General features: G+C 33.1%; 1 protein-coding gene and 1 pseudogene across 1 annotated transcript; both read right to left on the minus strand.

The window, feature by feature from the left end:
- Positions 1-18,786: 18,786 nt before the first annotated feature.
- LOC121268712 lies at positions 18,787-18,905 on the minus strand (annotated as a pseudogene).
- Positions 18,906-21,105: 2,200 nt separating this feature from the next.
- On the minus strand, positions 21,106-21,880 carry LOC121266869. The gene has a single exon (XM_041170713.1). It carries the CDS (start codon positions 21,791-21,793, stop codon positions 21,272-21,274), a length of 522 nt encoding a protein of 173 aa, XP_041026647.1. The 5' UTR covers positions 21,794-21,880; the 3' UTR covers positions 21,106-21,271.
- Between the last annotated feature and the right edge of the window lie 4,089 nt (positions 21,881-25,969).

The following is a 25,969-nucleotide window of genomic DNA, read 5'->3' on the forward strand; positions in this document are numbered from 1 at the left end:
AGATTTGTTCAAAGGCATGGATCACAGATCAAGATAGAGAGAGAGAGAGAGAGAGAGAGAGTTATCGAAGTGTGAGAGGAAGGGTTACCGAAGTACCAAAGTGAGAGAGAGAGAGAGACGCCGGCAAAACTTGAAAGAGAACTCAAAAGAGGCTAGGGTTTCATGGCTCGAGGGGATGAGACAGAGGAGAGTAGTCTGCAGAGAGATGAGATTCAAATGACACGGGTGGGGTGTGAGGTGTAGTTTTTTTTTTTTTTTAGTATTGAAACCAGGTACCAGGATTAAAATCCAGTACCCAAGTGTAATACCGTAACCGGCCCGGATTGGGCCGGTTAGGGGTGATGCGGGTTCTGGCCCGGATGTTATCCTGGCCGAAACCCGTAACCGGAACCCGGATATCCCGGATAACCGGGTTTCGGACTGGGCCAGCCGGATGAATAGTCTTAATAATACTTTTGCAGCCTAAGGAGAATTTGACGAGAAAAAGAAACTAAAAAAGTGATCTTTAGAATAAATAGGTAATAAATTTTTTATTGTAGATCTTATAATTGTTGGTTTTATACTATTTACATAAACTTTTCATTGAGAATTTTAATTCAGTGTTTTTAAGAAAGTATATTTTTAGTTTTTTTTTTATGTGCTCAAAGCACTTTTTATAACTTTATCATACGTAATCTTTTCTATAAAGAGCTTTTAGACTAATAGAAGTACTTTATAAATTTTTATAGTCAAAACTAAATAAATTGAGATCTCGTTTATTTTTACAACTCATTTCATTTTATTTAATTATTATAATTTTTTTAAATTTTTATATAAAATTAAATAAATAATTTAATTTTTTCAAATCTTAAAATAAAAATAATATTAAAAAAATATATTCTAATAATATTTAATTTAATTTTTAACTATATCTCGTGTGTAAAAACAAATATTTTAAAAGAATTCAGTTATTCAGTGATAAATTCAAGCTCGAATCTACTACACACGTCGCACAGTATATATAGATTAAGAATTTCAATAAATTTAAATATTTAAAAATATATATATATTTATAATGCGTGTTTAAGTTTTGTCATCTCAATCATAATATTATATAATATAATTTAAGTGACTGCCATTTAAATAGTGACCTATGAAATTATTTACAATATTATATTAAATAGAGTGGTGCTAGGGTTGACAGTTGGCGTGTCGATCATTACAAATTTCACATTTTATTTTAATATATTTTATTTTTTATATTTTAAAAACTTTTTTTAAAAAAATATACTAATATATTAAAAATCACTTTCTGTATTAACTATTAAAAAAAAAATTACTCTCAAGCAAAGTTCTTATTATTTTCTGACAACCAAAAATTTTCCTGAATTTTATTTTGACATTAATTTTCGCAATCTTAATTGAAGTGTTTAATAAATATTAATTGAAGTGTTTAATACTTCAATATTAGTCAACGTAATTTGGCAACATCTAAGAAGTATTCTTTAAAATACCTAATGAGGCAATGCATTAAGTGTCGTTTGGATTATCTTAAATGGATTATAAATAGTAATAAGATGAGTTATAAATAATAGTAAAATTTATGAATTAAAGTTGATAAATAATAATGAATAGTAATGAGATGAATTAAGATGAGTTAAAATAATTGAGATGGATTGCGAATACAAATGAGTTGATCTAATAGAAATGGTCATTATTGCCGCTAAATTTAGATCTTCCAAACAGCTTTTTCCTCCTCTATATATAATTTTCAAATATATTAATATTACACCGTCTTTTCTCTCTAAATTAATTATTAAAGAACACCTGCATCTACATTTTTTTAATATATATATATATATATTTATATATTTAATTTTGTTAGCACGTCTTTGATTCCATTATGATGTTCAACTTTTTGTTCAAGTTAAGGATGCTCGAAGAATAGATAAGATAAAAATTTTATAAATAATTGTAAGATAATTTGTAAATAATAGTCAAATAGTTTGAATTAAATATTGAGAGAAAAAGTTGAATAGAAAATATAATAAAATTAAAATACTCTTAAAATATAATTTTTATTTTGAGATTTGAAGAAATTGAATTGTTTTTTGTTTTTGTTTAAAAATTTAGAAAAGTTGTAATGATTAGTTTGAAAAAGTTATAATGATTAGTTTAAAAATATTTATATTTGAGTGATGTTTATGAAATAAATGAGATAGAATGAGAATTACTTCCAAACTTCCACTAATTTTTGGAAAAGAAATGAGATGGTTGGGAAGGAAAGTTGTAACTCGCAACAAGTTATTGATGTTCGGATACATGACATTTTTTGTAACATTTAAATTACAGTTATCATTTGTTTTTCAATAAATAGTTCAAGAATAAGAAATATAAAAAGGGTGCTACTACTCAATTCCATGATTTTGCTCCCTCAAACTTACCACAAGTGTAATTGCACCTTTTTTTTTTCTTTTTTCTTTCAAACAATTTTTTAAATATCCTTAAACATTTTAAAAACATACATTACTTCACTAATGGTCACTTTTTTAATCCTTAAGGAAAATAAATTAAAATATGCGAATAACTTTGAGGAGGGCAAAATCATGGGCCAAGTATAATTTTCCTATACAAATAGTCTATTAGTGGGAATTGGGAACATGGTAAGACGGGCTGGTTTAGTTACACAAAACTAAACTATCTTATCTCATCTCATATAATCATTACAACTTTCTCAAACTCTCACACAAAATATAATAAACAATCCAACTTTTTCAAATATTAAAAAAAAATAATATTAAGAAATTCTATCATAATAATATTTTATTTAACTTTTTAAAAACATCTCATCACATCTAAACCGTGTAACCAAACGAGGGGACAATCAGAGGCGACCATAATAACATTCTACTTGCTAAAAATTAGACATGAAGTGCCGAAGAAAAGACTAGTGAACGCTGTTAGAGTTAGCAAAAATGGAGCTAAACTAGATACGAGTTTAGTAGAAATGGAGGAAAAGCAGGGCAAAGACAGCGACGACGAAGGCGCAAATATGAAATTATTCTGTTGAATATCACACACTTTTTATGTTGTACAGTGATCAATATATAGAAGGAATCGTCTAATGCTCTATAATGTAAAAGACTAAGCTATTCCTAAATATCTGTACAAATTACAATTTATGCTACCAAGTTTGTTGGGAATTCTGTGGGAGAAGAATATTATTCTGTAATATCCCCCGGAAGATGGAACATAGATATTTTCTATCTCCATCTTGGATAATAAAGATAAAAACTAGGATGAAGGACGAGCCTTGGTGAACACATCCACAAGCTGAGAATTTGATCGAATGGAACGTGGACGCAAAAATCCAGCTTGAATCTTGTCGCGGATGAGGTGACAATCCAACTCGATATGTTTGGCGCGCTCGTGAAAGATGGGATTCTTAGCAATATGCTACGTGGCTTGGTTGTCACAGTACAAATCAATTGGGAGAGAAATGGATAGATGCAAGTCTTGAAGGATGTAAGATAACCACTGCAATTCACAAGAGGTCGAGGCCATGGCCCTATATTCGGCCTCGGCAGAGCTTCAGGATACAACTGACTGCTTCTTCGATCGCCATGAAATGAGTGAGCGGCCAAGGAAGACAGAAAATCCTGTAACCGAGCGACGTGAGTTAGCGCATGATGCCTCATTAGAGTTTGAATATGCACGAAGTGTAAGTGGAGAGCTGGAAGGGAAAATCAATCCTTGTGGCATTCTTGATGTAACATAGGACTTGATGAGCTGCATGTAAGTGTGTCGTTGTAGGAGCTTACATGAACTGGCTCAAGTGTTGAACTGAGTAGTAGAGATTGGGCCTAGTGAGGGTGAGTATAGAGCAGTCGACCAACTAGGTGCTGGTAAGAAAGTTGATCTGAGAGAGGTTCTCCACTTGTTTTGCTGAGTTCAAGGTTCTGATCCATGAGGATTTCGATGGGCTGAGAGCCAAGTGTGCTTGCATCTGCTAAAATATCAAGGGCATATTCGCGCTGACAAATGGAAATTTCCTTGGAAGACCAGACTACTTCAATGCCGAGAAAGTAACGGAGGTCGACAAGGGACTTGATTCGAAAATGGTCATTGAGAAATGCTTGGAGAGCATCAACAAATTGCATATTCGAGCTTGCCACAATGATATCATCGACATAAACAAGGAGTGTAGTGAATGATCCATTTTTCAGTTGAGTAAAAAGGCTGTAGTCGGCTTTAGATTGCTGAAAACCAAAATCAAGCAAAGCATTAGAAAATTTTTGGTACCATTGCTATGAGGTTTATTTCAAGCCGTAGAGACTTACGTTTAATCGGCACACATGTGAAGGAGAACCTTTAGAAAAACCAAGTGGTGTGTGCATGTAGACTTCTTCGTCTAAGTCGTCGTGAAAAAAGACATTTTGAACATTGAATTGCTTGAGGACCCAACCTTGAATGGAGGCAACAGCTAATAAAGTGTGAACTGTGGCGAGCTTAGCCACGAGTGTGAAAGTTTCGGTGTAGTCAAGCCCTTCTTGTTGGGTAAAACCTTTAGCGACTAAACGCGCCTTGTAGCGTTTAATGCTGCCATTAGAGTGATATTTGAACTTGAAAACCCATTTACAGCCTATAGCATTTTTACCAGAAGGTAAGTCAACAACGGACCAAGTGTTATTGAGTTCGAGAGCAGCTATTTCGTACCGCTTAACCTCGCACCAATTAGGATTTTTAATAGTTTCACTATAGGAAGAGGGTTCATGATAGGATGAAATAGTTGAAGCAAAGAAAAGTAGGAAGGAGATAATCTGTGAAAAGAGAGAGTTGCAGAGAGAGGAAATGTTTTACCAGGTGGACAGGGAGCTCCCGCGGACAATGTTAAGGAAGGAGCAGTGGAGTCACGGTCTTCCTGCAAGTGAGATGATTGCATGGTTTGTAAAGGTGGCGGATTAAGCAAGGAGGGGCAGTTGTAGTTGTTAAGGTGGGCAGGAGGTTTGCGTGGTCTAGTGGAATGTCAGAGTGGTGGTGGTGGTGGGGGTGCAGGGAGTGAGTTGGGTGTATGATCAGGTGGTATGTGAGGTGAGGTTTGTGGCTTATGAGGTGGGATAAGAAGTGTCGGCATGGTGTAATTTGAGTCAGGGTTAGGTGGGAAGAAGTTTGGAAGTGGTGTTGGATTGCGTAGTGTATTTGGGTTGGGAAGAAGGGATGGAGTGTGAAAAAAAAAAAAGTGTTTCGTGGAAGACAATGTCTCGCGAGATGAATGTTTGATGAGTGTCAAGGTCTAATAATTTATAGTCATTGACCCCAGAAGACAACGTCGGCTTCTGGGGTCAAATTTTTGGCGATGGTGGGAGAGTGTTGAGGCAAAAGCGAGACATCCAAATACACGTAAATGTGAGTAAGAGGATGGTTTATGGAATAAGATTTCATAGGGAGATTTGTTTTGAAGAATAGGAGTGGGAATGCGATTAATCAAATAAGTGGCGGTGAGGATACAATGAGACAAAAAACGCCATGGGAATGCTAGATTGAAATCGTAGAGCATAAGCGACTTGAAGTAGGTGTCAATGTTTGCGCACGACTAAGCCATTTTGTTGGGTTGTCTCGACACATGATTTTTGGTGAATAATTCGGTGTTTAGAGTACAAATCATGCATGACAAACTCGGGTCCATTGCCACTATGTAGGATTTTTATTCAAGTGTTGAACTGTGTTGTGACTAAGTGATAGAAAAAGACATGAGGCATTCGCAGGCATCAGATTTCTTTTTCAACAAATAGACCCAAGTACAACGGGAATAATCATCGACAATGGTGAGAAAAAATTTACTTCCATCGTGTGCAACAATTGAGTGGGGTCCCCACAAATCACAATGTATAAGTTTAAAACAATAAGATGTTGTATGAATGCTGGAATTAAAAGGGATGCGAAATTGTTTGGCAAGTGGACAAATTAAACAAGGTAAAATTTGCTTTATATTCATTTTTGTGTTTATATGGTAAGAAGAAATAAAGTGCATACAGGAAAAGGAGGGGTGGCCTAACCGATAGTGCCATAAGTCATGTACACTATCGGTAGGTTGTACAATAGCAAAAATATGATTTTGAGAGTGAAAGTTTTGGGACAAAGTATTGGTTAAGTCATGTGGGAAAACTGGATTGGTAAGAAAGTGGTAAAGACCATGCCCCATGCTACCCTTCCCAATTGTTGTCTAGGGAGAAAGGCCTTGTATAAAACAAGAATTAGAGAGAAAAATGAGACAACAATTTAATTGTCTTGCAAGTTGACAAGCATATAACATATTAAAGCTAAAGGATGGTACACAAAGGATGTAGTGAATTAAAATGTTGGCTGTCACTTGCACGGTACCAACGTGAGTGACTGCAGCAAGCTTCCTATTAGAGACTTTAACAGATTGGAAAATAGATGATGTAATGGTCATGAAAAGAGAAGGGTGGCAGATCATATGATCCATCGCCCATGTATCAATAGTCCAAGGTGTCATTGAATAAGATGAAGAGAGACAAAAAGGGATACCAGCAACAGAAAAGGAGTGGGGGTTGGAAGAAATAACCGTCTGAATTTGGTTGGCGGATGGTGAAGAATCCTTACTGTGCAGCAAGGTTATATGGTCTTGAAATTGCTCCTTTGTCGACGATAAGCTTGGTGCAGATGTGACTTCAGGCGCCAAGAGAAGTAACATTCGCCTTTGGTTTATGAAGCTTATGGCCGGGAGGATACCTGTGAAGTTTGTAACAACGATCAACAACATGGCCAGTCATCTCACAGTGGGTGCAAACGGGTGCTGTAGCATTGCCAGATTTGAAATAGTTGGCTAATGTATGTCCCATGATTTTACAATGGGAACATCTCTTTTGCCTTGGTTTAGAAAAGGGGTGGGAGTGTATTTTCGGGCAGCAAGAGCAATGGAGTCATTGGTTGGGTTGGAGGTGGTTAACACTAAGTGTCTCTCTTGTTGTTGGATATAGGAAAATACTTTGGTGACTGGCGGTAGGGGATCAATCAACATAGTCTGATCTCAAACATTGCCGAAAGAGTCATGAAGGCCCATAAGAAATTGGAAATTGTATTACACAATCCCATTCATATCGGTCCGAAACAAGCTTGGTTGAGCCACAAGAACAAACAGGTAAGGGGTCATAAACAGATAATTCATCCCAAATAGATTTGAGTTTATCGTAATAGGTAATGATTGAATCACCGTCTTGGGTCAGATTAGCCAACTGCTTTTTGAGTTCATATATGCCTGATCCATTTTGTGGTGCGAAGCGCTCTTCCAGTTTCTCCAAATTTGTTGTGCATCGTCAACAAAAGCAACGATGAACATAAAGGGACGCTAATGGAGTTCTGCAACCAAGACACAACCACGTCCTTGCATCTTTCTCAGAGCTCAAAAGGGGGGTCATCGGGTTTGGATTGTTTGGTGAGGGTTCCATTTAGGAATCCAAGTTTATTTTTGGCTCGGAGTGCTCTTTGGATTGATCGAGACTAGGTGCAGAAGTTATCGGCATTGAGAAGTTCTATGATAAGCACAGTGCCGAGATTGTCTGAGGTTTCAAGTCTGTAAGGATTGGTTGGGTTTGCAAGGTTGGTGTATTTGTTGGGAGGAGGTGGATCCCTAGCGGCCATTGTTAAGCTCTTTGATACCATGTCAGAGTTAGCAAAAATGGAGCTGAACAAGATACAAGCTCAGCAGAAATGGAGGAAAAGCAGGGCAAAGACAGAGACGACGAAGGTGCAAATATGAAATTATTATGTTGAATATCACACACTTTCTATGTTGTACAGTGATCAATATATAGAAGGAATCGTCTAATGCTCTATAATGTAAAAGACTAAACTATCCCTAAATATCTATACAAATTATAATTGATGTTAGCAAGTTTGTTGGGAATTTTGTGGCAGAGGAATATTATTCTGTAATAAACACCATCCTTGATGGTTGTATTCCTTTTAGTTAATAAAATGTTTATGCATAAAAGGAAAGGAGCTGGGATCCCTGCTACCAATCCATTGCAATAGAAAAACATATTACATCAAAGATGTAGCAATTAAAAAAAAAATTGAGCCCAATAAATTGATTCCTACCATCCTTGTTTGATTGGTTGTAAGTATTAGATGATGAGTGGGAAAAAGGTTTTCAAATGATACCAAATTACAAACCAAATTTTACCATATAGATGGATGAAGTGTATGAGTTTACACCAAATTACAAAGTTACAATTTTAGATGTACTGTAATTTACTAGCAGTTGGAGAGAACCACATGTAGTTATAGATAGGGTAGTGCTAGGGCCATTGAGAGTGGCCCCCGATGATTTCTATTGAGAAGTACAAAATGTAATTTTTTATTTTGTGTTTTTTTTTTCAAACATTTTTCAAACCCTTTTAAACGTTTAAAAAAAAAGAAAAAAATGCACAAATTCATTTAAAAACATTTCCTTAACAATTAAATAAAAAAAAAGTTTTTTTTTTTTTTAAAAAAAAGAATTTTGTCGGGACACATCATCAGTGGATGCAACATTTTCCTTATAGATAAAGGAGTATGAAAATTTTAGGAAATTCTGTCAAAAACATTTAGCCAAATGTTTCAGGAACTACCATCGAAGAGTAATGCTATCCTCCATACTTCTATTATATTGTCATCCCACCATGTAAGATGTGTCGTATTTATCACAACGAGATCATCCAACGGTGATAAATGTGTCATATCTTACCCATTCAAAAAAAAAAAAAAAAAACATACCTATGATTTCATTATTCATGTATTCTCTGTGATTTCATATCCTTCTTTTTTTTTAACAATCAAATAAAAAAATATAAGTAACACAAAATCAGCCTCTCAAAATGGGTCTTAACCAATTTATTAGCATTTAGTGCATTCTTAAAATGTTTACATAAAATAAATCTACGAAATTTATTATCTTAGAAGCTTACATTGCAAAAAAAAAAAATCTTTATTATTATTATTATTATTATTATTATTATTATTATTATTTTAATCAATTTAGCAACGAAAACAAAATAAATAAAAAATGTTTAAAGCATGAAAATAGGTTTAGGAAAATGTTGTTTTGTCCACCAATTCTTACCGCTCTACTTGACTACTAGGGAATTTTTTTTTTCCTTAATGATTAAGGAAGTGATTTTAAGTGTATTGGTGTATATTTTATTTTTTAAAAATATTTAAATATATTAAAAAATATGAATAAAAAAATGAAAAAAAAGTTGCAAAAGCCGTAATAATGAGAGATGTTACTCAAGTGGCAAGTAGCATCGCTCATAGGTTTAAGCATGCTATACAAATAATATGGGGTCCATCTCAGGATGCAAGTAGCTCATTCATTTCTTCTGTTTGTTTATTGGCCAATTAGTGCGAGCCACCTCAAAAAAACAAAAAATAAAACAGGTAGAGATTCTAATTAGGGGTGTAAAAAAAAAAAAAGATGAACCAGTAAACCAAACTGGACTAGACTAAACAGGTGAGTTTGGTGCGGTGCCGAGTTTGGTTCGGTTTGGTATCACTTTTATTTTTCTTAAAACCGATCAAAATCGGTCTGGTTCTTATTTTTCTTTTTCTAAAACCGGACTGGACTGAACTGGACCGGTTCATATATATATATATATTATAATTTTTTATATTGTATATAATTTTTATATATAATATATAATTATATATAACATAGTTTAATATTATATGATAAATTAATAATTAATATAATATGAAATTTTAAAATCTTATATCACTATAGTCTATTGTATTAATAGTTATACTAATACTATATCACTATATATTATAATATAATACAATATATTATCGTTATAGTATTATATAGTATAATATACTATTATATGTATTATATAATATATAATATAGTACATCAAAACCAGAAAACTAGACCGAAACTAGTAAAACTGAAAGTACCGGTTTAGAGAGGTAACATGCGCGGAATTAGTTATTGAAAATGCAAAACCGGTGCATACCGATTCAGTTCCAATTTTTTTCTAAAACCAGACCGATTACACTCATAATTCTAATGACGTGGCAGCATGGCAATGACGTGCAGATCCCATGAAGACCAACGTTAATTGTTGAAACTTGAGAGTAACAAATGACAAGCATTTTATGCTGATTGAACCAAACCAAGCCCAACATTTACGACCCAATACTACATCAACCATAAAGCCGACAAATGGAATGGATCCGTCACTATATTTGTAATCTTTTTTAAATATTTTTTAAACATCTTTTTTAAACTCTATTTTTCTAAATACTCTAATTTACTAAGAATTAATTCATTAACCATTAAAAAAAATTAAAAAAAATCGGTCACTTTTTTATAACAAGGTGCTAAAAGTACTAGAGACAAAGGGTTTAGTTAGCAAATCAACAACTTGATTATCATAAACAACATATAAGGTTTGAATGATCTCAACTTGAATTTTGTCACAAATTAGATGGTGATCAAATCCAATATGAATTGTGCACTTGTGGTAGATGAGATTAGCATTATTGGAAAGTGCTGCCTGATTGTCACATAATAGTAAAGTAAAACAACTTGATCATGATCAATATGTAAATCATGAAGCAAGTATAAAACCCATGTTAGCTTGCATACTGCCAAAGTCATTGATCTGTGTTCAACTTTAATAGATGATCATGAAATGGTATGTTTTTTTTTTTTCATTATTTCCAAGAAACCAAAGAATCACTGATGAACCCACAATGACTTGAATGACATCCTCCAGTATCAGAGCAACTTGTCCATTCCAAGTATGCAAATGCTTTGATGTGATTTGGTGATAAAGCTAAAAAGAAAAAAACTTGTGTAGAAGAACCTTTAATGTAACCTAAAATCCTGTGAGTAGTTGGAGATGAGGGATTCAAGAATAATCCAAAACTTGGCTTAAATGATGTAAAGAACATGTTATAATAAGTCTAGTATGAGTCAAATAGAAGAGCCTTCCAATCAGTCTCCAATAAAAGGTAAGATCATGATTCATGATGTAGTGCACCATCTTATTCGAAAAGCTTCAGATGTGGATCTATGGGAGTAGAAAGAGATTTGGACCCTAATAAACCAGTGTATGACTGTATGAGGGGATCTCCAATGCATAATTGTGCTGATTGATAGAGATTCAGTTCTTAAAATGAGCCATTTCCATGTTCAAAAGACACTTGAGTTTCCTTAATTCTTTAAATTTAGGCTGAGCATGAAGATTGTTCTTAAGAACTATAACTAGTTCAAATCATTGTTAGCAATTAAAATGTCATCAACATACACCAATAATAGAAATTAAAAAGTAGGGCTGAGAAATTGATCGGTTGGTTCCACTTCGACCTAAAATAGGAACTAACCTACCATAAGAATATTGACCTAAAACTTACTGAACCTACTAAAACAAGGCTCGAGAACTAGCCGGTATGTTCAGCTAGGCTAAGATCCATTCAGTGGTTTGAGCCTCAAGGTTTTGGGCCATTATGAGCATTTTTTCATGTTTGCATTTTTTGGGGCTCAATTAATGTCTGAGTTTGATACTGTGACATTTTAAAGGCCGTTTTATTAATAAAAAACAAACTATAAATAGTAAATACATACTGGATACTTTAAAAAGAAAATTCTAAAAACAACACCACTATGATAAACTTACAAAGCAAGCTCTCAAGTCTCAATCACAAATAAAAATTGTCATAAGCATCATACAAATATTAGTAAATATAAGTTTTACAACTATAAAACCATAATGTAAATAAATACCCTTTAAGTTTAGAATGCATCAGTCTTTACCAATAGCTGAGACATTTAATTGTGCATCTAACTTTATATAAAAACATAGATAATAAGAAAGCATCAAATATTAGATAATTTTGATGATGAATAATATTAAAATATATTTTAAAATCAAATGAGTATTGAATGACTATCATAACATAACACCATGCTACCAAGAAGCTCTCTATATTATCCATGGACTCTCGAATAACAATAAGCATTAACGGATGTTCCAATCAATTTTGAGCATAAATAAGGGCGTCCATGATTCTTGGAGCTAATGAATTCCAAAATGATCAAGTACACGACTTTTCGTACTAAATTCTGACTCAGATGTAACAGTGAAAACAGGTATAGCCAATAAATCTCGTACAATTCTTACAAGTATAGGATAGTTAGCCTTATTAAGTTTTCACAAAATCAACAAGTCAGAAGAGGGGTCCAAACCTCAAAACCATGTCATAAATACTTATCCACCTCTATTTGGCAATAGCATATCCTAGGGTGGAGGATGTTTGCTCTCACCTATCATACCGTCATTTCTTGGTAGATACGAATGTCACCTTGTACTCTACATACAAGTTTAGTAATAACTATTTCACACTCGACACTAAGGTCTCGTTTGGTGATACAGATGAGATGAGAAATCTATGTATAGTAATGAGATAATTTGTGAATAGTAGTGAAATAGTTTGAGTTAAGATGATTTTTGAAAAAGGTGAGAGAAAAAGTTAAATAAAAAATTATAAAATTTAAACGTTATTGTAATATAAATTTTTAACATTATATGTATATTTTTTTAGATTTGAAAATGTTGAATTGTCTTTTATGTTTTGTTTAGAAGTTTGTGAAAGTTGTAACGATTAAGTAATGATTAAATGAAAAAGTTGAAATTTTGAAAATTTGAAATTGAAAAGTATTTGTGTTCGAATGATGTTTGGATGTTAAGATGAAATGAGATAAAATCAAATGAAATGAGACCATATATGAAACAAAATGGGACCTAATTCTTCACCCTCAGTCTCATCAGGAGTTTTCTTCAAGTGGAAACTAAAAAGCCTTAACTTGTTTCGTGGATCAAGTGCAATTGCAAACAATATTAACAAATTCAATCTATTCAAAGACTGCCAATATTTATTATATTTGTTTTCCAAAATTGTGCTCATACTCATCAAATAATGATAATTATTCTAGCCAAGCCTAATCAACTTTTTTTGAAATTCACAAATCTCCTAAAAACTTGTATTGGTTATGACATATAAAGAATTAGAAAATCGTATTGTCATATGAAAAAGAGTTTTTTAAAATATACCAAACATCTACACTGTCTCCCAATTCTCAACTCTAGGAGGGCCCGTGTATCCATCAACAAAATAAGAGAGAAAATTATAATCATTATTCTCTATCATCCTAAAAGCCTTCTCAAACATTTCAGCTGCCTCCACTATCATATATGTTGAGTTCCATCAAGTTCACACATCAAGCAACAACGTTTTCTTACAATCAAATTTCTCTTATTTTACACACTTTTTAAACTTATATAATCTTGTGGCGGAGGATCAGACATATCTAACAACATTACGAACCATTGTGATGGCACCATCATACTCCCTCAAATCCTCATTCACAATAAGGCTCAAAATAAGAACACAAAATCTCATGTGTAATATTTTTCCCAACACAGTACCTATCAAAAATTGCCTCAAATATTGAATTGCAATATCATTGTGGGACCTCAGCTCAAGAGATCAACACGTCTTCCTAAGCCCTTGTATTTTCACAATCCAAAATAGAATCTCCTCTACAAACAAAATTTCTGCAATTGCCAATTTCACAACCTCTCCACTATACTTGTGGGTTACATGGACCTTCGTGATACTCCCAACACTATTTCCAACCTCTTCCTTGGGTTTTGCCCCACTTATGATTGTTTTTTGGTACTTATCCAATGACTCATGTTTATTAGCGTTTTTGAACCATACACTTGCCACTCACACTTGGCCTTGGCCTCATCCACGGGACAACTCACTGCCTTTATAAAAAGAAAAAATCACAAAGAACTTAGTGGGCTTCCTCGATATTCAAATTTTTCGATATTGTCGCATCAAAATAGAGGAACTCCTTACATGTGTGTCATCTACGGAAGATGTCGAGCAGGTCAGTTGTGAAGAGCTATCCCATTTGCTTGAAAACTGACCACTGTTGTCGTAATGGCTATATAAGTCATCAATATCACTCTTCAGCACTTTAATAAACTAATTAGACTTCTCATCACTGAGGATGTCCCGAATCTAAAATTCTATAATAACCAACTTATATTGGAGTTTAAGAATTGTAGTCACAAATAATAATCGATTTATCTTCTCAATATCTCCCAATATTATATTTGGATTTCATTCTCATAGCCATACCAATCAACAATCCGACAGTGTTAGTACAACTCTGTTGAAAGTGGTCATAAAACCTTGAGAGATCCTCAAAGCACATGTTCGCAGTATAATATTTGGAACCAGATATGTGCACAATTATGTCATAAAATAATTTTAAAAATTGAACAAAATACCTCATATTGGCCTAATCAATGGTGTTCGATGCACCAGACCCCCTCCTTCCCCTACTGGCTCCAAGAATGCATAACTCTGGCCCTCATCCTCAACCTCCATCTGCTCGAATGTTCTTTGGTACTTTGCGCTACATCCAACATCGTATATGTAGAGTTTCATCTAGTAGGAAAGTCCAAACTCAACATACTATAAGATGAGATCTCAAGTTGTTGGGTTATAGCCTTAAACTTACCAAGCCTTTATGGAGAAGCCTTCGCTTATCTCACAAGGTTGTGGACTTTGGAATTGAATCATCAACCTCCTTCAACCCCTTAGCAACTACGAGGTTAATGATATGAGTACAATATCGAACATAGATAAACTTGTTCTCACGAATTTTATCATCTTTTACTGTCTTACTTTGCTTGAACCAATCAATTACAGTGTCATTGGCACTAGCACTATCAATTGTGATACAAATTACTTTTCAAATCCCTCAATCTTTTATATAGTCATAGATCTCTTTCCCAATGGATGAACCGTAGTGATTCACAATTTGTTTGAAGCCAATAATCCGCTTGTGTAACATCCACTCATTGTCAATGAAGTGGGTTGTGATACACATATAGCTAACATTCTGTATGGATATCCATGTATCAGTCGTAAATAACACTCTCTGGCCAATAGTAATAAACATCTCCTTCATGTTCGCCTTCTCCTTAGTATGCCTCTTCAAACAATCTTGCATTACCATATACCCTGAAGACATGGAAAATTATGGCTCAAGATACTACTCAAATTTATGAAAGCCTTTATTGTCAACGGTGATTAAAGGCATCTCATTCGTAATTATCATTTCTTGAAGCAAATCCTTCAATATCTTCTTACTATATTGAGGGATTGACAGTTTCTTTCTCTGGGTACCATCCGTGGTTGTAACTATTTAGTAATTGAGCTTCGTATGATCATTGGCCACCAATACGTTATGTAACTTATACCGTTGACTGTCCATAAGATCTGCTATTAATATAGAGATGCCTTACTTCTTCGAATGGTACCCACAAAGTGGCCCACAGTATTGGTATCTTACTTGCGGGTTCTTACGATTACAAGAAATTTTGTTGAAATGTTTTCATGTCTACGACATTTTTTAACTAGGTTGTAGTGCTCAATCAACATCAATATCCAACTCCTCCTCATTAAGTGTACCCTTATTTTCTATATCTATTGGTACTCGAGTACTTCCAAAGGAAATAGTTGCTCTACATGTGGGTCTAGGGGTGAGAGTATTTGTCGGTGTAGGAACTATGGCATCCCCTTGTGGACGATTGTCTCCAGTAGGTGTAGTATCCATATCTAGATCAACTGTGTTGAAAAAAATAAATTAGAAGCAAAAAAATTAGAAGAAAAAAAAATATACCCCATATATATATATTTATATATATAGCCTATAACTTGGTTTTGCAGCACGTGTTATTTGTAAATCAAAAACAAAATACTATGGATATATATAGCCCATATCCATGTTTTCTTGCCAAAAGCACTAGAGTACCTGTTTATTCAAAAACTGTATGCTATTCCTAAAACAAAAAAAAAAAAAAAAAACAAAACAAAACAAAATTAATAGATTTTACTTCCTACAAATAGCACTCTGCTCTAAAAATAACTAAAGGAGGAAACTATGTATACTACCTATACATAATGCCAAAAAAGGAAATAAAAGTCAGTTTAGGCAGAATACCCTAGCTAGATGCATGCTACAGGTTGCCTCATCACTTCATATATATATATATATATATATATATATATATATATATATATATATATATAACAAGGATATGCATCATCTCTTTCCATGAAAAGATACCTTTGTCCATGGGAAAATATTTAACATAATAGCTATTCAATTTTAGAAACATGAATGCTTGCACAAAGCTAGCTAGTTAGCTAGGTATTCTAAAAATATATGTTGTTAGTTAAAAAAAGGTTCATTGGCTAACTAGCTAGAACATAGGGTTTTTGATCAAACTAGTGTGTGCATGTGTGTGTAATTTGGTAGTAGTAGTAGAATATTCACGAAAGAGTGAGGGGGAAATGGGGGCTCTTGTGTTTTGGACCCTCGTGGCTCTTGTGTTTTGGACCCCCGTGTGTAGAAAACGATGTCGTTTCACTTGAAATGGACCGGTGTCGTTTAGTTACCTTTGTGAAAGTGAAATCAAATGTAAAACGACATAATTTTACATCTGATTTTTGTTTTTAAAAAAGTTAGAGTTCAGAGTCCATTTGGACTCCGACTCCGAACTTTGACATAAAATTTTGAAGTCACTCCGATTCTAACTTCAAATTTCTACTACTCCGACTCAATCAGAGTCAGAGCTGAAGCTGAAGCGGGTGTTAGCTAGAGTCGGAGCCAACAGAGGATTTGCACAGCCCTAGTCATTGGATTAAAAGGATCATTGTCACCTCTAGGCTCTAAGGAGTAGTTGTGTTTCAATTTTGAAATGAAGAATATGGGCAAAACATAATATATTTTAGGAGTTACAATCTATAGAGATTGTTTAAAGAGACCAAGGCATTGTTCTAAAAGTTAGATGCATCTAATATCAAAACATCTCATAATTTCCTTCCCAAAAATTACTCAAATACAAAATACTTTTTAATTTCAATATTTCAATATTTTTATCTAATCATTACCAAATCATTACAACTTTTTTAAAGTTGAAAAAAAATATAAAACTTTTTCAAGTCTCAAAATAAAAATAATATTAAAAAATTGTGTTCAAACAATTTTTTAATTTTATAATATTTTTATTCAACATTTTCTCTCTACTTTCTCAAAATCGAATAAAACATCTTAACTAAAACTATTTCACTACTGTTCTCATCTCGTTACCCAAACATGCTCTAAATTTGTCTCAACAAACATACATAAGAAATGTTCTTGAGCACTTCCAAATGTATGAGTGTGAGACTAATTGACACCCTTATTTCCAAAAGAAGGAGATTGTGCCAAGATATGTGTTTCAAGACTCTAAGAGAAATGGAAAAGATGGTCCGTGTTTCCTACGTTATTGCTATAGGCAACTTAATGTATATGATTATGCGTACTTAGCCAGATATACGATATGCGACTAGCTTCGTTAGTAGATTCCCAGCTAACCTCATATTGGCTCATTAGAAACTAGTCAAAAGGATTCTATTGCATTTCGAGAAAACTACAAGCAATATATTGTAATATCAGGATTTGGATTTGTATTTGAGAGGTTAGAGTGATGCTAAAAAGAGCAGTGACCTAGACTAGTGCAAATTGACAACTGGATATGCTTTGTTGCTTAACAATGACACCATTACATATAGTAGTAAGAAGCAACTCTACGTGGGCTTGGCGGAATACATAGCTTAATCATCTGCAGTTTAGGAAGCTATTTGTTTGAAGAGATTCCTATAACATCTAAATATTAGCATGGATGCTTTTGATTCAGTTATGATATTTTGTAACAACATGGTAGCTGTTATATATGCCAAGGACCTAAAGTATCATAGAATAATCAAACACGTAGATATCAAATATCACTACATCAAAGACACAGTGGTATAAAAGGATGTTCCTTGAAATATCTTTTTATGAGTTGCATGGTTGCTAATCTTCTTGTGAGGCCCATAGAGCAAGACATTTTTAAGGCTCATGTTAGGAGTATCGGATAACTCACATGTGCAATCACCTTTGACACTTTGGTAGTAAGCAGAGATGAAGCATTGTCTCCCTTAATACTTATCCAATGGGGTATGTCACCTTAGTGGGAACTAATATGAGGCTCCTAATATCGAGAGTATTATGTATGGACACCCGAGAACCCATGTAACCCATGTAACTTGTAGTTAGCCAAATGCAATACTCTCTCTAACACCTTGGAGTTGGGCAAAAGGAAGGGTTAGACTTAGTGTTAGGGTCTAGATTAATTTATGTATAGAGTTTAATATGGATATACGCTCTTTGAGAAAGAGATATTGTATAATGTATTTCATATTGCATATGCTTACTCGACCAAATGTTGAAGTGAGCAAATGTTCTCTACATCTCGCTATGTGAATCTATTATTTATTTTAGAGTCACTTTTTTCCTTTGACTATGTTATAAAATGAAATTTGTAATGTCTATTACTCTAACATGTTGTCTATGGTCAAGATTGATGTAGCCTAAAAAGCATTGTGGGAAAAGTGATTGGGTCAAAATTTAGTGACATGAGGGTAATGAGAAAACTATTCAACAATGAATTCTTGGTTGGTAGTGTTTCTTGGTGTCAAACTTGGGTACGTACTTCAATGTGGTAGTATTCTTGATAGTGCTAATAGAAAAACCCTATGATTCCAAAAAAGTGGAAAAAACATAGAAAAAAACTTATATGTACCTCTTTCAGTTAGTTGGCACACTTGGCATTATTAATTTATTAAAAACGAGGTGTGCAGGACGAAGATTTTTCAGGAAGTCACCCATCCTAATACTACTCTCATCCAAGCACATTTAACTGCGTAGTTCTGATGAGATATGATGTATTAGTATTGATATGATCACACCCTTGACACACTTGGTAGTCCTTTCCATTTGTTCATTATACTAAAACCTCCACTTTACAGATTTAGCCATTGTTCGGTACCATATTAACAAGATTGAATTGTATCCTACAATTTGAATAATCAAAATAGGAAAAGGAAATTCGAAAGGGAAAGAATTGATTGCAGGAGAGAGAAGGAAACAAGCATTAACATGTCAGTTTAGTCAGAAAATAGGGAATAATCGATGGTCCAAAGCTTAAAGTAGACTACAACTCCCAAAGTGAGTCACAACCAAACCCACTAGTGTTTCTTCGTTTGGACATAAATATAGTGTACCATTTAAGACAGAACTTAAAAAATTATTGTTGTTATGACGAATGGATCACACGACATAACATTCCAACAATCTTTTTTTTTTTTTTTTAATGCTTTTGTACCATATTTGACAACCATCCATAAAAATCCCTTTTCATTTAAGAAAATTAAGAATTTTGAAACGAAAATGGAAAATGTTAAGTTTTATTTGATACTTGTCAAATGGGATGCCTGTATGTATGTTTTCTGATATCATAAAATGTTTTGTTAAGTTGGGTGTCACCTGGGTAGTCATTTCTTGGCTTTATAAATAAAACAACCTCCATTGATCTACAATCAGTTAATCTTCCCTTTTTTTTTTTTGGAATTATTTCTCTTTAATGCTTGAGCCTTCGAGCATATAAGGCCTCGTATGGTTACATAGATGAGATCAGATGAGATGAGATAACGTTGAAAGTTAAATAAAATATTATTATAATATAATATTATAATATTATTTCTATTTTAGAATTTGAAAAAGTTAAATTTATAATGATTATATCAGATAATATGATATGATTTGGTTTGTGTAACCAAACCAAGCCTAACTTTAATTAACTTAAAACATTCTTGTTCCATAATTTCGAGACGTGTTGTCAAATTATTGGAAAATATTTATTATATTTTACTTACTTGTCAATGAAATTATTAAAAAAATAAAGAGTAAAAAGTTTAGGAAAAATTGTAAAACTTGAAATCATGTCCTAATATATGAATTAGGGCGGGATGATGTCCCAATTTACCAAGAAATTGTGTCGTACTATTTTCCATTTTAAAAAGTCAAATTACTCTAAGAAGCCTCCTAAGATTAAAAAAAAAAATAGCCAATTGAATTCACTAAATCTATTTATTTAAAAACAACATATTTTAAAATAAATTAATTTCTAAAAAAAATTATTTATTAAAAAACAGTGTTTTTTTAACGAACTTTTTTTGAAAATAAAACCATGCACCTAGCCCATGTCTGGAAAAATGAAGCCCGGTCCATTACTACTTGTCCAACCCCTCTTTGGAGACCGAACCAACCTTAAGAATTTGTTTGTTACCTGGGCTGAGCATGTTTGAACACCATTCATGGGGCCTGCACATTTGTTGATTCACTCAAAAACCCATAAGATTTTGGCCCGATTTAGATTTAAAAATCACTCCAACTCATTTCATCATTACAATTTTTTTTTTAAATTTTCACATAAAATATAATAAATAATTCAATTTTTTCAAATCTCAAGACAGTAATAATATTAAAAATAATATTCTAATAATATTTTATTTAACTTTAAACTTTCATCTAAAATCATCTTATCTCATCTCATTTCACTATCCAAACCTCACAATTAAACCATTAAACTAACTAAACTGCCTTATGTTGTTTTTTCCTTTTTTGTATATTATTTATTGTCATATTCAACGACTCTAATGAGTAAATCAAGACCATGAAGGGTGTATATATATATATATATATATATATATATGAGGGGTACATGGCTTTAATTCCAAAGGGTTGTTCTAGCTGATCTGTAGTTTTCTTACCAAACACAAGATGACCAAAACTTCACGTCTCCTTGCTCATGATTTCGTTTCCCTGATCTGCAATGATCTGCACTTTATGATCCATACTCATTTCCATCAAAACAGGCATTTAAGAAAGAAGTGAAATAATAATGTGCATGCATGGCAATGAATCCACGCCAAGTTCTGAAACTTAATGATGACCATTGAAACCATTAGATAGCTACGGACTAGTCTACGTAGTCTCTCAGAGTCAGAACTACGTACATACATCACAGTCATCCTTCTAATTATAACAAAACTCAGACACCCAAAAACATACAGAAAAGAATAGCAAAGAAAAAGGTCCCAAGGAAAAATAAAATGACAAGATACATGAACATGAATATTCAGCCCTGATCCAGAAAAAAGGATCAACAGTACAGTCAGTCACAGTCAGTGGCCTATCAATTCTATTATTCTAATTCTCTGATCATGATCCAGCTCCTTGATCATGATGATCATGTCGTACGTTTCTCTAAACTAATTAATCTTCAAAACCAACTTTCTTCCAGATTGCATTCCTCACCCGGCGCAAGTCCATCCCTTTCAAAGTCCTCCCTATCCCTTCATGAACCGACAGAGAAGCGCCTCGAGTCCTCGCTAAATACTCATGAGGAGGAAGCCTGTAATTCCCATGGCTTTCGTCGTCGTCGTCGGCGGCGTCAAAATCTTCGTCGCTCTCTCTGTTTCGGTGCTCTTCATATTCATCTTTAAGAATCTTCGACCAGTCCGGTATGTTCAGGGGCAAGGATGTCGATGCTGATGCCCTCGGGGCGGTCCGGTTTCCGGTGTTGTCGATCTTCCTAGGCACTTTCTTTGGTTGTCGCGAGATGGGCAATGTTCTTTTGTTCTCCATTGATGGTGCGACATGATGGTTAGTGGAAGTACTCCAAATATCAGCTTCGTCGAACTCGATATCAGAGGCCATTGGGTTGTGGTCTTTGATATCATTAGAGGTTGAAAAGATGGACTTGAACTTTGAATGGAAGGTTTTCCTTGATGCCATGGATGAATGCTCTGAATTCAAAGGAGTATAGCAATATGTTCTATGGCTTTTTTTTTTTTCCCTCTCTATTCTGCGTGCTGGTAACTCTTCATATTTCTGCTTTTTATAATGCTGTAATGGATAAGCTCTCCTGTTCTCTCTCTTATTACAAACAACTAGATTACAAAGTTGTCAATAGAAACGACACGAAGTGGGCGTCCTCATGTTTTTAGCATGAGTCCCACCTTTTGATTGCTCGTTTTCTTTGCCCCCACTCTCTCTTTTTTTTGTAAGTTACAGAAAAGTAGATATTGAGTTTTACGGGGTTAAAATATATATAATATTAATTGAAAGAAATATTTTTCTAATCGATTATTATTCATCACTTTACGTCTCATATCTTAAAAAAATATTTTTATATTTTCTAAAAAATATCTTATATCTTATAAAAAAAGTTATAAATATAAAATATAAAAATAAATAGTAATTGATACATAACATTAATCTAAACTAAAAATATATATATACAATTCAAAGGGGGAGTTCATCGTAAGTTCATGTGGCTGCCCTCACGTTAGACTTTCTCAAAATTAAAATTTGTTTTAAGGGAGAAGGGCACGTAAAAAAATTTGCTGAATAAATACCAAATCCTAAGAAGATATCAAAGTCTTTAGAGAATTATTTATTTATTTAAGAAAAATTATGTTTTAATAATTGAAAATTATTAAAAAGTATTACAGGGTAATACATTTATAATGAACAGATCTTCTTCCTAAAGGTAAAACTACCTTATTTATATATTAAGAGATAGGAACGAATTTAATGATGTACCTAGTACTTAGTGGACACGTGGCGAAATCAAGCGTAAAATCCATTGGCAGTTGGTTGGATAGAGAGAGAGAGAGAGCTTTTAATTTTTTCGTCCAATCTTTCACTTACTGAAGTGGAGGGTACAAAAAGTGTGGGCTCCACTTCCCATCACCCTTTGAATTAAAAAGATCAAGATGTCGATGTCGTGACACGTCACCTACAAAAAGGCCCCCACATTTTTCTTTTGTCGCGACGCGGTAAATTGGCCGCATCCTGCCTCTACTCCTCGATATGGAAACAAGTCGTCTGACTCATTGAGCAGCATGGTGTATATTAAGGTTGCCAGCTGACAGCTGTTGCTGGATCAGGCCGATATATAAACATCATGCGTGCGCGTAGCGTTACTGCATTTGATTCTTTCCAATATTTAAGTGAATCTATATAGATAATCCAATGAAATATGGTGAAGAAAATATTACTTTATCTTTTTTAAAAGTGTTAGATTTAAAAAAAAACTTATAAATTGATGTTTCTGCATATAATTCGTTAAATTTATTACTTTATCTTAATAAATCATATTAATTTATGAATTAATTTTTATGAGATTTATTCGTGAATCAAATATTTTCTTAAGAGAACGACGGTATATCAGTTTTATTAATATTAGAAAATGTTATGCTTCAAAGTATAAGAAAAGTAACATTAATATTAGAAAGAAAAAAAAATAGAAAATGAAAACTTAAACCACAAAAACATAAGCGGAAAAACACCAAAGAGAAAAAAAAAAAAAAACTAATATTAGAAGAAAACCTAGCTAATACACAAAACGATAAAAAAATAAAAAATAAATTAACTAAGCTACATCGCAAAATGTAAAAAAAATTAATTAACGAAACTTAAAAAATATAATAGAAGTGAAATAAATAAATTAAAAACACAAAAAAAAAAAAATCCATTCACATGATCCACCTAGGATACATGGTGGCCTATCCTGTGCAGTGATTCGACTCGAGATGTGATTAATGTAGATATATGCAGTGGCATTATAGTCGTTAACTATCTTAAGAGAAAGATGAGAAAGTGATAAAATTTATCAAACTTAAAATCATGACAAGTATAAAGTTCAATGCACATTTTAACTTCGAAACAAACCAAGTGGACCAATTTATATTTCACCTTAATTTATGATTGCGTGTCAAATTCACACTATATACTTGTATGTATATCTAATGTGTTTTTTCTTCATACATACATATATCTATATACTACAAGAAAATTACTTATTTGTTACTAGTTATTTTTTGTGAAAATGATTATATCCTGCGAAAATGAGTTTGTTTTTATCCCAAATAGTTATTCTTATAACAAATATCATTTTTTTTTTGTAGTGATATATATATATATATATATATATATATCTATCTATCTGTGTGTAAGTATGCATACATGCATGCATGCCAATGACTCTCTTCTTCATGTCATTTTTCATATTCATAGATTAGTGGAAGGGTTAAGAGAAGAATATATTAGGTTGTCATTCATACTCTCTTAGCGACACTATATCCCATGCATGCATGCATGCAATCGGTTACACTTCTAAATGTTCTTGGTCGCTTAGGATTATATATATATATGAAAAAGGTTACTATGCTGCCCGAAACTAAACAGCTCAAATGTACCGTTTGGTGAATTTTTTTTTTAATTTTTTTACTTAGTGATTAAGGAAGTGATTTTAAATGTATTGATATATTTTTTTATTTTTTAAAAAGATTCAAATCTATTAAAAAAATGTGAATAGAAAAAAAAAAGTTAAAATACAACTAACAGTAAAGTGGAGCGGGACTCATATAAATATATATATATATATATATATATATATATATATATATAATGATATGGAATGAGCCATGCAAGTCATCTCAAAAGATCCTTTTGAAACATTATTAATTATACAGACATGAGCCCAATAATGGTGTCATGCATCATGTGTTAATGATAATATTTTTCTTGCATTAAAAGCATCATGAAGCTGCGTCTATTGCCAATAATTGGAGTCGTTCGATTAGTTTAAAGAGAAGAATATTTCATATGCATGTGTGAAGTGTGTTTTTTGACTTTGGTAGTACTTATCCGGAAAGAATATTTTGATCTGTACCTTTTGTTGGCCACGAGAATCACGATTTCCCCTATTTTCGTCGCAAAGTAGTTTTGAGTTTGATGCATTGTCGGTGTATATAATATGTATTGCTTGATTGTGGTCTCCTAACTTCGGCTTGCCAAACAGTTGTATCAAAATGGGTTATGACGTGAGAGAGACGTATGGGGTTCTATTTGGTCAGTTAGGTGTGTGTATGGTCGGAATAGGTAAAAAAAAAAAAAAAAAAAAAAAAAAAAAAAAAAAAAAGAAAAAAAAACACTATATAATTGTGTTACGCTATAAAAAGAAAAATAATATTTATAGTTATAGAATGTACAAGCGTTGCATATTGCATTTGAAAATGGTGAATAAATATAAAAATTACATTAAAAAATTAATTTTTTAATTGTAGATCCTATTTTTTTTTTTTTAAATGAATACACGGCACTTACATAACTTATGATTATATCTAACACTATTCTTTTAAAAAATGTTATAGGCAAAAGGGTGAATTATTGGGATATTCAATTATGTGGACATACATTGTAAAGGACGTGTTTCACACCACCAACCGTACAGATGACTCTGCAATAATGAAGAGATGGCGCTTGTCACCCTGTGTAAACTCTGACGCTTAAGTCAATAATAATATTAGGATAAGTATATGAAAAATGAAGATGGGAAAATGTTTGTTACCTCAAGCAAGTTATTTATAAAAGGATGTGGTGTGATGACGACTAACTCTAATCACCAGTCTCGTGTGCTTATCCTTTATAATCCCTTATTAACTGGAGAAGATATCTCCTTTTTTGTAGGAGTTATCTTACTCAGGATATTTATGTCCAATTGTGGGGCTCATCTTTAGTTCTTCTGGGTTATCTTATCCCGTGACTGTGGTTATGGGCCCTCTGTTTATGGGGCTACTAGCTTTAAGCTTCCAATAAGCCTTCTTAGACTTATGGATGGGCTTGGAGTTAGAGATGAGCTCGAAGCCCAGGGGTTTAAATGTCCCCTCTAGTTACCCCATTAATTTCATTTGTGCTAGCACATGAGAAATTAATTATTATTATTATTAATTTTTTTTTTAACTTACCTCGCTAGTCTGTAAGCATTGATTCTTCTTTTCCTTCTTTTGGCTATAGTCCATGTTAGGTGGTGTGCAACAACCTCCACTCCTTATTTTTTAGGAAAGATGTGGCTTGCGTTAGCCATAACTGTTCCCGCTAATTTAATGGTTTTCAAAAAGAAGT

Source organism: Juglans microcarpa x Juglans regia, chromosome 5S (assembly GCF_004785595.1).
Source record: "Juglans microcarpa x Juglans regia isolate MS1-56 chromosome 5S, Jm3101_v1.0, whole genome shotgun sequence".
In the NCBI taxonomy this organism is placed as follows: domain Eukaryota; kingdom Viridiplantae; phylum Streptophyta; class Magnoliopsida; order Fagales; family Juglandaceae; genus Juglans; species Juglans microcarpa x Juglans regia.

Coding starts and splice junctions, on each gene's coding strand:
- LOC121266869 (XM_041170713.1), bottom strand. CDS start 21,793: ATGGCATCAAGGAAAACCTTCCATTCAAAGTTCAAGTCCATCTTTTCA.